This window comes from Semicossyphus pulcher, unplaced genomic scaffold (genome assembly GCF_022749685.1).
Source record: "Semicossyphus pulcher isolate SPU_LCO1_2020_fin unplaced genomic scaffold, fSemPul1.0.p SCAF_1, whole genome shotgun sequence".
NCBI lineage: Eukaryota > Metazoa > Chordata > Actinopteri > Labriformes > Labridae > Semicossyphus > Semicossyphus pulcher.
In genome coordinates, this window is record NW_027211603.1 from 37,272,317 (window position 1) to 37,284,569 (window position 12,253).

At 41.1% G+C, this 12,253-nt stretch overlaps 1 protein-coding gene across 2 annotated transcripts; it reads left to right on the forward strand.

Moving 5' to 3' along the window:
- Positions 1 to 1,268: 1,268 nt before the first annotated feature.
- cers3a (ceramide synthase 3a) lies at positions 1,269 to 9,909 on the forward strand. 2 transcript variants are annotated; one of them, XM_069657367.1, is made up of 10 exons: positions 1,269 to 1,441; positions 2,465 to 2,582; positions 3,830 to 3,948; positions 4,039 to 4,096; positions 4,204 to 4,254; positions 5,480 to 5,572; positions 5,889 to 6,017; positions 7,050 to 7,156; positions 7,765 to 7,922; positions 9,568 to 9,909. In XM_069657367.1, exons 1-10 carry the CDS (start codon positions 1,269 to 1,271, stop codon positions 9,744 to 9,746), a joined length of 1,185 nt encoding a protein of 394 aa, XP_069513468.1. In that variant the 3' UTR covers positions 9,747 to 9,909. The 2 variants fall into 2 exon arrangements, with proteins under 2 accessions (XP_069513468.1, XP_069513462.1); XM_069657361.1 differs by having other exon boundaries at positions 7,765 to 7,918; positions 9,558 to 9,909.
- Positions 9,910 to 12,253: the final 2,344 nt, after the last annotated feature.

A 12,253-nucleotide genomic window follows, 5' to 3' on the forward strand; every position in this document is an offset into this window, starting at 1 on the left:
ACCTCACATGGTATGTTAAGAGTTAATATATTATAGCATTCATTATGAATATTACAACATCCCCATAGAAACGTATCATCTGTTATTCGACTGTTTCTTTGTTTTCTGTGCTGTGCAGGAGGTTTGAAGTCTGAATCCATGACAATGCAGCGTCAGCCCAATGCCCCAGTACACATTTTTACCCCTCCCAAAACACACACACACACACACACACACACACACACACACACACACACACACACACACACACACATACGCACTGAGAGGGACGTTTGACAGTTGTTGTAGTGGGCGTGGCTGTGATCTTGAGGACAGGGCGGGACCACAGGGTCAATATTTGTTTAGGAAACAGACCTCTGTGTACCCTGCAGTAACTGTAGCATCTGTGGCTGCCTGCTGGAGCCTCTTTCTAACCTCCTCCTCTCTCTTACACTGAACACATAGTCCAGCTTTTGTCATCTGTCAGTGTGTTATTAACTTATAGGCAACTTAAATTGGACGGTTAATGCACACTTACACACAGAGAGCCAAAGAGAAGACGATACGTGGATGAAATAATCCAAACATGGCTGCATTTAAACGTCACACAGGATACACACCGAAAGTTTCTCCACCTGCCTGCTCAAGTGTCCAGCCCATTATACAGGCCTGACTTTCTGAAACCTCGTCTTCTATTCCTTTAGATGCTTGTACTTTAGAGACTAAAATGAGATGTAGAAATAAGTGCAGACTTCCTATGAGACCAGACTCCATGACAATATTGAAAGAAATATCTAGATTTATATACAAAGTGCCTGTCAGACACGAGGCATTTCAACATGCGTTACAGGATTCAGAAACACATGGACATGAAGAAATCTTCTCCCTTTTCTTTTTTTTGTAATGGCTGCATCATTCTCAAAGTACATCCACCAACACTGCTGACTGGCTGGTATGTTTGTATTCTTGTGTGTTACATACAAATGTTGTGTTGGATTTAAGCTCACCCTTTAAAAGACTGAAGTCACAAGCTATCACAAACAAACTAACCCATCATTGCAGCCGTGGACCATAAATGTTCTGCCGGGTAAAGTTACTGAGTTACCATCAGGTTATGGTTATAAATAGGGCCCAGGGCTTTATATCTTGTTCCCTTAAGAATACATTAAGATTGCATTTATCAGGAAGTAAAAAATAAAATGAAAAGCAGATACGTTTGCTGCTCTTTCTGGTATGTAGTTACTCTCACCTTTGTTTGCAGGACCTGGAGGCTCCCTAAGGGTGGAGCCATGTTTGACGCGCTGTATGAGTGGTTCTGGTGGGACAGAATCTGGCTGCCTGTCAACTTGACGTGGGCCGACCTGGAGGACCGTGACGGACGGGTCTACGCCAAAGCCTCACATCTCTACGTCACGGTTCCCTACGCCTTCGCCTGCCTGCTCATCAGATACCTGTTTGAAAAGTAAGGTCCACACAGTGCCCTTATTGAAAATACAGTATGTTAAAGACATGAACGACTGTATATAAAGATGGGCGACGTGTCTCTATGCACTCTCATTGTACAAAATTGAAGGCAAAATGCCCCCTGTGACGGGCGCTGCCATCTTGTGCTGGTGACATCATGTGGAGCCAGAGCTTCTGCTAACCAAAACACACTTAAATGACCGAAAAACCAGCAAAGATCCTGCACGTTGGCGTATTTAACAGCAGAACAGCTTCTGCTCTCTGCCTGCATGTAGACGATGTCATCATGCCTTCATGAATCATAATTCCAGTTGAAGCACATGAGTTAATTTGTGCTGAATAGATTTGTTGACAAAAGGTAAAACAATCATGCTCATTAATACATTAATAGCCAGAAATGAATGACACATGGACAAACAGGATCGTTTTAATACAAGAAGAAGAGTGACTTCAGTCTCTGTCCATCCATCCAGCCACGCCTGCATTTGTCACAACCACACACTGTAATAACATGTGGACGTAGCCTCCTGGTTTCAAGATGAAGCTAAGTCAATATAGAATTGTTTTAAAGCTACATTAAGTCTGATGTCCAGCAGGGGGCGACTCCACTGCGTACTAAAAGGAGTCAGATTGTACAGGAGGCTATAAATATATTACACTACTTCCCTCAGTAAACATTTTCCTAATGAGAATAAGAGAATAAGTCTTCAAGTCTGATCACTTAGTCAATTATGCTCCCATTTAGAGTCACAGAGACCATAAAGCATGAGGAGAGACTTTAAGACTCGAAGACTGGGGCTGAGGGGAGGGAGAGAAACATGTAAAAGGCAATTCTGACTCCGAGCACGGACATGTTTACTTTTTCAATGTTTAACCCAAACCGCTATCTTACCTTCACATGTTGAACAGCAGCCACTCAGACCACAAGAGACAAATACAGGACAATGATAAATACTAAAACTCAGTGATAGTCCCATCGAGTCAGTAACATAACAGTGTGTGTGTGTTTACTGTGTTCCAGGTGGATAGCGACACCTCTGGCCCACTCAGCTGGGATCAAGCAGAGAGTCCATCTGAAAGCAGAGCACAACCCCATCCTGGAGCAGCACTACACCTCTCAGAGCAGAAACCCTGCTCAGGTAAAGTCCCACTCAATGATCAGAGACTAATATAACAGCTGTGTTAAATGTCCCTGCCTTCCAACCCGGCTCTTATCTTCATCATTTCTCCGTCATTATCAGGACATAACTATATTATTTACTCAGCTTTACTGATGACATTTCCACTGCACACAGTCGTACCACACAGATGTCAGGGAAACTAAATGAGCCATCAGATGGTTCTGAGTCTAACTGTATGATCACAAGATCTAACTGGGAAGGGATCACAAAACTGTCAAACTCAACCAGTGATGAGCTCGGCATGACTAAAGACAGGACAAACATGAGCTCAGAACAGTTGTCCAAAACATTAGGAAAATACAATCGACATAACGTGTGCTTTTTCTCTAGGTTTAATGTCTTAGTGTGTAGTTAAGAACTAAACTAACTACAAAATTAAAGACACAGTTCACAAATGATCATTTTTTATTTATATATCACTGTATCACTACAAAGGTTATCTCACACATGGCTCATGTAACTTTTCTACTTCCACTGTGCCCATGTGTGAGATGTGGTGTAGCAGTTATTTTTGCTCTAAACTCTATTGTAAGTATCATAGGGAGCAGAAGCTAATATACAGTATGTGACCAACCACAAGTCCCATAAGTATTTTGTTGGTCTTAGGAGGCTGATTAATGAACACATGTTATTTGTGTCCTCCTGTTGGTGAATGGTTAAATGTGGGGTCCTACAGGGAGCAGTACTTGGTACCCTTTTTTTGTTTTTCATGCAGCCATTAGGTCAAGAGCAGCTGCCTTATGATCCATGCCAATCTGTCTTCCTCTAATTGCCTCCTCCTGGCTTTTGAAAGAAGACTCTACTTTTCAGTGTGACTACATTTGAATGCCAAGAAGGCCAAGTCCCTCCAGCCAGGCTGCACAGTGGCTTTCAACATTTCACTCAATAGAGAGCCGTATAGTCCACAATTTGTCTTCATTTTTAAACCCTCTCTAACCGTTTAGCTGCATGAATCAAATGTTACCAAGTCTGCCTTTTGTGCTTTCTGTTAAATAGCTGAAATGTATCAGAAATCCTTGTACCCACTTCCCCTGATCGGAGCATTTGCCAATAAAGCCCATATACATCCTTTATGCCCTCATTTTAACCTCAGTGTTAGTCATTTCCAAAAATGTTTTTAAACATAACCACCAGTGGTCTAGTATTCAGTATTTGTAAGTGCGTGTGTGTGTGTGTGTTTGTGTGCGCCTGTGACTTCCCTGCAGGCAGACATTGATGGGCTGTCTAAGAAAAGCAGTTTGTCAGTGAGGCAGGTGGAGCGCTGGTTCAGGAGAAGACGCGCTCAGGACCGTCCTGGAGTCCTGAAGAAGTTCAGAGAGGCCAGGTCACTGCTCAGTGTGTGTCTGTGTGATGATATCATCATGAATAACCTTCAGTGGTTTAAGTCTCCATGTCTCCGCTCTGCTCTCTACAGCTGGAGGTTTATCTTCTACCTGTTGGCGTTCATCGGTGGAATAGTCGCACTGTACGATGTGAGTAGTTTATTTGATTGGTCAGAAACCGACAGACAGACTAAACTACTGTTTTAACTTTTCCAGCAAATCATGTAAATATAAGTTTTTCTCTTATTATTTTGCAGAAAGAATGGTTTTATGACACACGAGAAGTCTGGACAGGTTTTCCAAAGCAGGTTAGTTGCTTTCTTCTACACCATGATTATAGTTTTCACTTTGAACATGAGATAAAATATAATACAGTTTTTATGCTGAATGCCTTTAATTTCACCTAATCCTCACTGTCAAATGGAACTTCTGCAACCTGCATAGAGGGAGACATTTAGTTATTGGAACTTAAATTCCATGAAGCTCACTGGAGCAATGCAATCATAACAATTTACAAAAAACAAATGGACTCCACCTTCATAGACTAACACTCACTCACAGACACTAAGTAAATGTGGTTTTGTGCTGTCAAAGTTTTTACATCCACAGACATTTTCACATTGTTTTGTTTGCATGCTGGCCTTTTGTTACCTCTCAGTGAGAGATCTCTACATCAACAAAACGGTGTGTTTAGAAAGAAACTACATGATGTCCTCCTGAGGTGTCGACAGCATCACAAAGCCCTTTTATTCAAACCAACAATAGAGACGAGGTCGACCGAGTAAAAATGATTCCAGGACAAGACATCAAAGAAAAAGAGAGCAGTGCAACACACACAGTGCTGTTTGTAGGCAACACAGCGGTTGTTGACATCCTCTGCAGAAACACTGTTCACAGCACACTGAAGGATCCTTATCGTGCATATTTAGCATTTAGTCTTTTGACTATACCCAGCATGCACCTGGTGATTGGTTATGTGTCCTCTAACAGTAGCCAGGAGACTTCCTTCTGTTTTTTAGACCCTCAAACTGTGGGACTCTCAGCCTCTGGATATTAAGCTCCCCAGCTCTCTTGTAGGAACTTAACGATCTATGTTATATCTGGATTTTAATTTACAGCACCGTTATAACCTGAGTCTGAGCTCTAATCATCATGTTCATCCCTGTGTTTTTTGTTTTTACCCCTTTTTTGCTAAATGAATAGATAGCTTTGGATTTTTGTTCTTTTTGTCCGTTTGTGTTGTTTTAAATTCCCTCTGTGGGCCGCATGTTTTTATGAAAGATGCTGTATAAATAGAGTGGAGCTGACGATGATGTCATCCAGCTTATATATATGACCCCAACTTCATAACCAGCCTGCACTTGTGGTTGTAAATGTGGTTGAGAGGTGAGAGATGATGTCTTGGAGTGAACAATAGATGCTCCGGATCGTTCCAGCTAAAGGGATCAGGACAAAGAGCTCAGCCTGGAGGGACACACCTGAGATTCACTGCAGCCTCATGTTTCATGTGTGTCTCTTTCTGTCTCTGTGCAGTCCATGCTGGAGTCCCAGTACTGGTATTACATCTTGGAGATGAGCTTCTATGGCTCTCTTCTCTTCAGCGTGGCCTTTGATGTCAAGAGAAAGGTAAGTACTGGTTGTGTAATCCTTCCTGCCCTCAGCCCTCACCGCCCCCACCACCCCTGTTAGTGAGCAAAATGCTTGAGATGATATCAATAAAGAAAGCCTGTATGCATGTACCAGCTCTTGCCTCAAGTTTTGTAAAGTACTTTGTAACGCAGGAATCCTCTTCACCTCTTTGTCAGATTTCCAGCTCCATCCTCAGGACAAACATGTCAACAATGATTGTTTACTCAACAAATGTTAAAAACATTGTCGCCTTATTTGACTTTAAGTGTTTCATTGTAACAGTTTAATGTAATTCAGTTTTTTCTTTCTGTAGGACTTTAAGGAGCAGATCGTCCACCACCTGGCCACACTGGTGCTCTTGTCATTCTCCTGGTGTGTCAACTACATCCGCATAGGCACTCTGGTCATGCTGGTCCATGACGCGTCTGATGTTTTACTGGAGGTCAGTCACAGCCCCACATGGCTTAAACAGCCTGTTAGCTCAGAGCATGCTGATAGTGTTTGACCCTGAATTATATTCCTCATTATATGCAGTTAAAAATATATGAATCATCCTACAATAGCAGTGAATGAAAATTAGGCTAAAGGTTGGTCCTGCACAGCTCCAGGTTTGCAAAGCTCAAAACACTTCACCTCATGGCATCATCACTTTATGTCGTGGTGAGGTGGCAGTAATCTCCCCACGGGAGATTGTGGTTGTGCAGTATCCTGTTTAAACTGATCCAATATAAAAACACATAGAGCATAACTAACATAATTACATAATCTTAGAAACGACATCGCAGACAGCACAAACAACCAAGTCTGCTCTGTATTTCTATTGCAGATAAAACTGAAACATCTTTTTAATCTGCTCATCAAAATAAGAATATCTTTAAACATAAATGTACAGACATAAAATAACTCGTGTTTCTGCATCCAGAACAACAAAATCTAAAGAAAAAACATTTTTTATTAAGACACATTTTAAATGTTGTCCTTGTTTAAGCTGGGCTCTGTGTTCAGCACTCCTGAAGCACTGTACTATCAATGACTAACTTTCTGTGCAGATGTGAATTAAATGATGTGTCATAGAATTTAACTAAATCCTGGCAATTGATCAGGTTCGTTTATTTAAGAAGATTTAGTTTTAAAAAATACTGCACATCATTTTTATTTCTGATTCCTAAAATGAAAATATTTCTGGTCTCACTGTTGTTAACTCACCTTTAGTTCATTTTTACTTGTGCCTGATCATTTATTTACATATATTTTCACCCAGCAGCAGACCAGTAACTCATGTGTTCTGTAAGGTAGAATGACTTTTGATCATTTGTAAATGGAGTCTGGTGTCTTTGAAGACAGCGATGTAACGTCTGAGCCTGAATGCGTCAAATACTGTCCAGGTTTAAAAATTTTGGAATTGCCCTTTAAGTGTTCAGGTCAAACTTATTTGATTTTCAATGATTAATAAAACTTCTTCTTTGTCTTTCAGTCGGCCAAATTATTCAACTACGCCAAATATGAGAAAACCTGCCTCACTCTCTTTGTTCTGTTTGCTGTGGTGTTTATGGTGACACGACTGATCATCTTCCCTTTCTGGTAAGCTCTCTAAAGAGGTGTGTGTGTGTGTGTGTGTGTGTGTGTGTGTGTGTGTGTGTGTGTTTGTGTGTGTGTGTGTGTGTGTGTGTGTGTGTGTGTGTGTGTGTGTGTGGGTGTGTGTGTGTGTGTGTGTGTGTTAGAGAGGATCTGTGTGTGTACAAAGTGAGCTCTAAAGTTTGATGTTTCAGTGAAAAAAGAGGAGCCCTGCTAGCGGCCTGCTATCTCATAATGCTAACCCAACTAGCGTTAAGACCTCAATCACGACAGATAACAAACAGGTGAACACACACGAGCGGCTGTGGACAAAAGCTGCTTCTGTTTGTGCTCCATTGTTTGTTTCTCTTCTTGTAAATTACCACCAGGAGCATGATGGGAAAAACAGGACAGGAATCTAGATGTAGTCTTGTAAATAGTGGACCTGCAAGACGTCCAGTCTAAAGCATCTTTAGACCTGAGACAGTGTCAGCCTTGAAGTGTCTTCTAGTGGATGGAAGACATTAGCCATCTGCTCACACTCATGCCATTACAGCATTTCTGTTGTTTCAGTTAAAAACAGGATGTGAGTATTTGAGACTTTGACCTGCTGTTTCTATTGTGCTGTGTTTCAGGCTCATCCACTGTACATGGGTCTACCCTGTTCACCACTACCCTGCCTTCTTTGGCTACTACTTCTTCAATGTGATGCTGGTGGTCCTTCTCTGTCTGCACATATTCTGGGCTTATCTCATCCTCTGCATGATCAGAAAGTTCATATTCGGCACAGTAAGTCTGCTCAGTAACAATCCTCTGTCATCTGTCAATAGTTGCAAAAGTGGAAGTGCCAAAAACTGCAGTTCCTCCACTGTCCACTTGAGGATGGCTCCAAAAGTGTGTCAATCCCCATAGAGCCCCATGTTAAAATGTACTAAAGACATGTTTACAGCCTGGAAAAAAGAAAATATTTTGGTCTCAATAGTTCATTTTCGGTATTCATGATGACTGTATAGGGACAATTTTATATAAATACCCTTTGTATATTAAGGCTTAAAATGATGCATCATAAGGGGCATGGCCTCTTTGAGTGACAGGTTCCCACCTGCGGCTAGCTAGGTGCTAGGTGTCACCTCAGCTAATTCAGTCGTTGAACATAACCTCTGGTCCGTGTTTGTGCTGTTGGAGCCTTTTGGAGCTTTGCTCATTTAAATATCAGACAAATAATCTGTCTGTGCACTTTACTGGACTAACAGACCGTTCAACACGGCTGACACACAGTTTTTACACTTATTATTTTATTTATATGTTAGCACTGATTATCAGCTATCTGTGTCTATGCTTGCCATACCTAGCCTGTAGCTCGTTCACTGTTTGTTATACAGTAATTTATTCGTGGCCGCTCGTGCATGAGATACAGGACTGTTATTGTCTTTTTCTTACAGAGAACATACAGTGGGTGGACAGTGTGTGAGTGAGTGAGTGAGCAGTGAGTCTGCTACATCCAATCAGCTCTCAGCTTTGTTAGTCTAACAAAGAGGTCAGCAACCAACTCAGTGTGCCATATCAGCATTAAGGTTAACATCAAGTTTAATTATGACACCACAACAACATTCACATCACCAACAAATCTGTTACTTAATTGCATCCATAGAGGCAAAATGCAAAGCAACATTTTTAAAAGACATGTTTCTATGGCAGTTTAAATCATTAACCAAACCAACCTTCCGCCAACTTGTTCATCAGAAATTAACTTATTACTCACATGTCATAAATATCAAAAAAGGACAATTAAGTGTAACAAACAGAAATAGGAGCACTCCACGGTCCATGAATTTGAGCACTATACAACAATGCTGCCATCCTTATGAAAACACTCCATTATGAGCTACATTATCTGGGAGCGGAGTGGTCATTTTTCAAACAACTGCAGGAGGGGCTGAGCACGCTCTTGTGTGAGAATATCTGCTCACAGAGATGTTGACCCGTGCGTGTTTTTCATGCTATTATATTGGTAAAGTATTAGCCAATCAGAGGCAGAGTGGGGCTGGTCTTCACGGAATGTGTTTAAAAATTTCCCCAAAAATGTTTTGCACACCTATTGCCAACGTGCTATCGGTTAAGCTACCGTCTGCCAATGGTGGCACGCGTGCCTAAGGTTGCCGACCCCTGGTCTAATAAATAGTCTAATAATTACCCTTGAGCATAGACTGTATAAATGTGATAACTTAGCATTTACTAACATCTCGCTGCTCTTTAAAATGCCAAACTTGTTCAAAAACAACAGTCCACGAAGAAGTGAGTCAAGTCATTGTGGCTGCGTTCACTATGAGCACACGTAGTGTACACAACCTGCCTGCACTCAGTCGCCCCCCTCATATCTGCTCTTTGTCTTTACATCTGCTGCCATTCTCGCTGTCTTCTGTCACAGCTGACCAGAGATGAGAGAAGTGACTGTGAAGAGGAAGAGGAGGAAGAAAGCATCCCCTCAGAGGACGAAGGTGAGGAACAGCTCAAGCTGGGCAATGGATTGACAGCGGATGAGAAGGAGGAGAAGAACAGCTGCTTCGGGGCCTTGTCTCCACCAGAGAACATCTGCTCGTCAAAGACTGTGTGCTGAGTCCTACTCGGTATGATGACATGAACTTTAACCCTCTCAGTCCATAGATGAATTCATGTATAAAGTGTAGGGCTCGTATACGTTTTGTCTGGTCAGTTTAAAATGCTTGATTTAAAAAAACTGCATCTGGCTTTAACGACACAGTGTCAGCCAAATTGTCCCTTGTGTTTAAAAAAGTAATGAATATGCATATGACATACCCAGGTTCTCCTACCTGTGTTAGTCACATCATTTTCAGTTCTACTTGTCTATTCTCAACTTTGTTTTAACTTTTATGAAACCTTACAGTGCCTAACGGTTTGCTTGTGTTCTGGTCTGAACACACATTGAGTCTGAGGTTTGCACTTTGAACTATGTACTAGGTTTTACCTGTTTCATTTCAAATGCAGTGAAACATCAGGTTGTACCATCAGGCTATGCCACCGGTTCGGTGACACAACACTTACAAATATGAGGCTGTATGCTCTCAAAAAATACATCATCTACAAGTGGATCATTTGCTGCACTTGTATCCAGATATCTGTTTATATCATAATCAAAAGTTAAATCTCCATCAGATGAAAGCAGATTCATCCAAACAGTCGAATCTGTCGCTCTCCACACAGGCTGTTTTCCTGCAAACAGTTGAAACCTGAAACAGAAACCAGAACGCGAAGTTAAACCTGAGGTGTATCTGAAGGTCAAACATCCTCTCTTTAATATCCTTTTTTTAATAATGGAAACAACGCAATGAGGCGACAACCCTCCGTTTCTGAATATGAATCATCTCCTCAGCAGATGTCATGAAAAGGAAAGGGGGCTAGGCTCTGATCAGGGGAAATGGCATCAGCTTCAGGTTTTAATGTTTGCTGCACCACAGAGAGACAATGTCTTAACTCATCACACAGGCTCAAAACGCCGTCAGCTTGTACTATGAAGTACTTTTTACAGCGTGGTGTTAGTACTTTGACTGTAAGTGAAGGATCTGTTTATCCTCCTCTGGTAGAAGTCACAGACCTAAGTAGAGCTGGAATCGTCTGACTTCATGTAGAAACAGCAGGTTGTTGACCTGACAGTTTGACAGGTGCATCTTTATCATGGGTTTTTCATTATGCTGACTGAATATAAATCTCCACTGAGAATCAGTCAGAGCTCTACCTCGTCTTTACTTTCAGGAGGTGAACTCATTGTTTGTTCTGAAGGAGATTATTCAAACACACAATACTAGTTTTTTGTTTTCACAACTTCCTCTGATTAAATAATCCACCTGTTAATATTCCATCCACATCACCTTTACACTGACACAGCCTTATTATTATCACACATTGAGTTGTGCAGGTCCATAAAACAACTCTGTAGTTAAGTTATTGTATTTGACATTACCAGTGTTGTGACCAAGTCATCTTTGCTCAAGTCCCAAGGAAGTCTCAAGTCATTTTTTCTTGGGCTGGGCAAGTCAAGTCAAGTCAAGTCAAGTCAAGTCACAGGTTATGTCAAGTCAAGTCGAGTCCTTAGTTAAGCCAAGTCAAGTCCGAAGTCAAGTCAAGTCACAGGTTATGTCAAGTCAAGTCAAGTCACAGGTTATGTCAAGTCAAGTCAAGTCACAGGTTATGTCAAGTCAAGTCAAGTCACAGGTTATGTCAAGTCAAGTCGAGTCTTTAGTTAAGGCGAGTCAAGTCCCAAGTCAAGTCACTTTTTTCCTACCCAAGATCCAGCACTCTTACCTGTAGTATCTGGTCTTTATAAAGAGAAAAGACAAGGTGTTAGCAGCCCGTCTAATAATTATATTATTGGCCAATTTATAAAACCTGTTCAAAAAGACCTGGGGTCTTTGATGTTGCGTGTTGCCATAGCGAGGAGTTTGACTGACAGCCAGTCATCCAATTATGACACATACTGGGAGCTTTTTGAGTCGTCCAATCATGATTCCCAGTTGGCGCTGCGTACATACTTGATAGTTAGAAACTTGACAACATTGAATTTTATCAATTTATATTTAACAGCTAACATTCAAACTTATGAACACACTCAAGTCATCCGAGTCATCATGCCTCAAGTCCAAGTCGAGTCTCAAGTCATTTATTTTTTGTCATGTCAAATCGCAAGTCATCACAACAGTGACTCGAGTCGACTCGAGTCCAAGTCATCAAGTCTCAAGTCCAAATGTCTGGACATTACTGCTATATAAACTATAAATGAATGATTTATTTCCATGTCTTGCCTAAAGTATGAGTTCCTGATTTATAATGTCTTATAATTTGATATTTATAGGGTTTAATTGTTTGTATGTTTTGGGTCATATTTGGTATAAAGAAGATGGTTGTACATATTTATATTAGTTTAATATTTTTATTTCTGTGCCCAGCTTAAAGTCCACAGTTTGATATATTTGTGTTGTTCTTTTTTTATTCCTCTTCAGTTTTTCAGATGCATCTTTCTTTGAGAAGGATTTATCCAGTTTTATCCCTGTATGACCTGAGCCATCAAATCATGCTTTCATTCTTTGAATCTGGAGTCTTCATTGACAA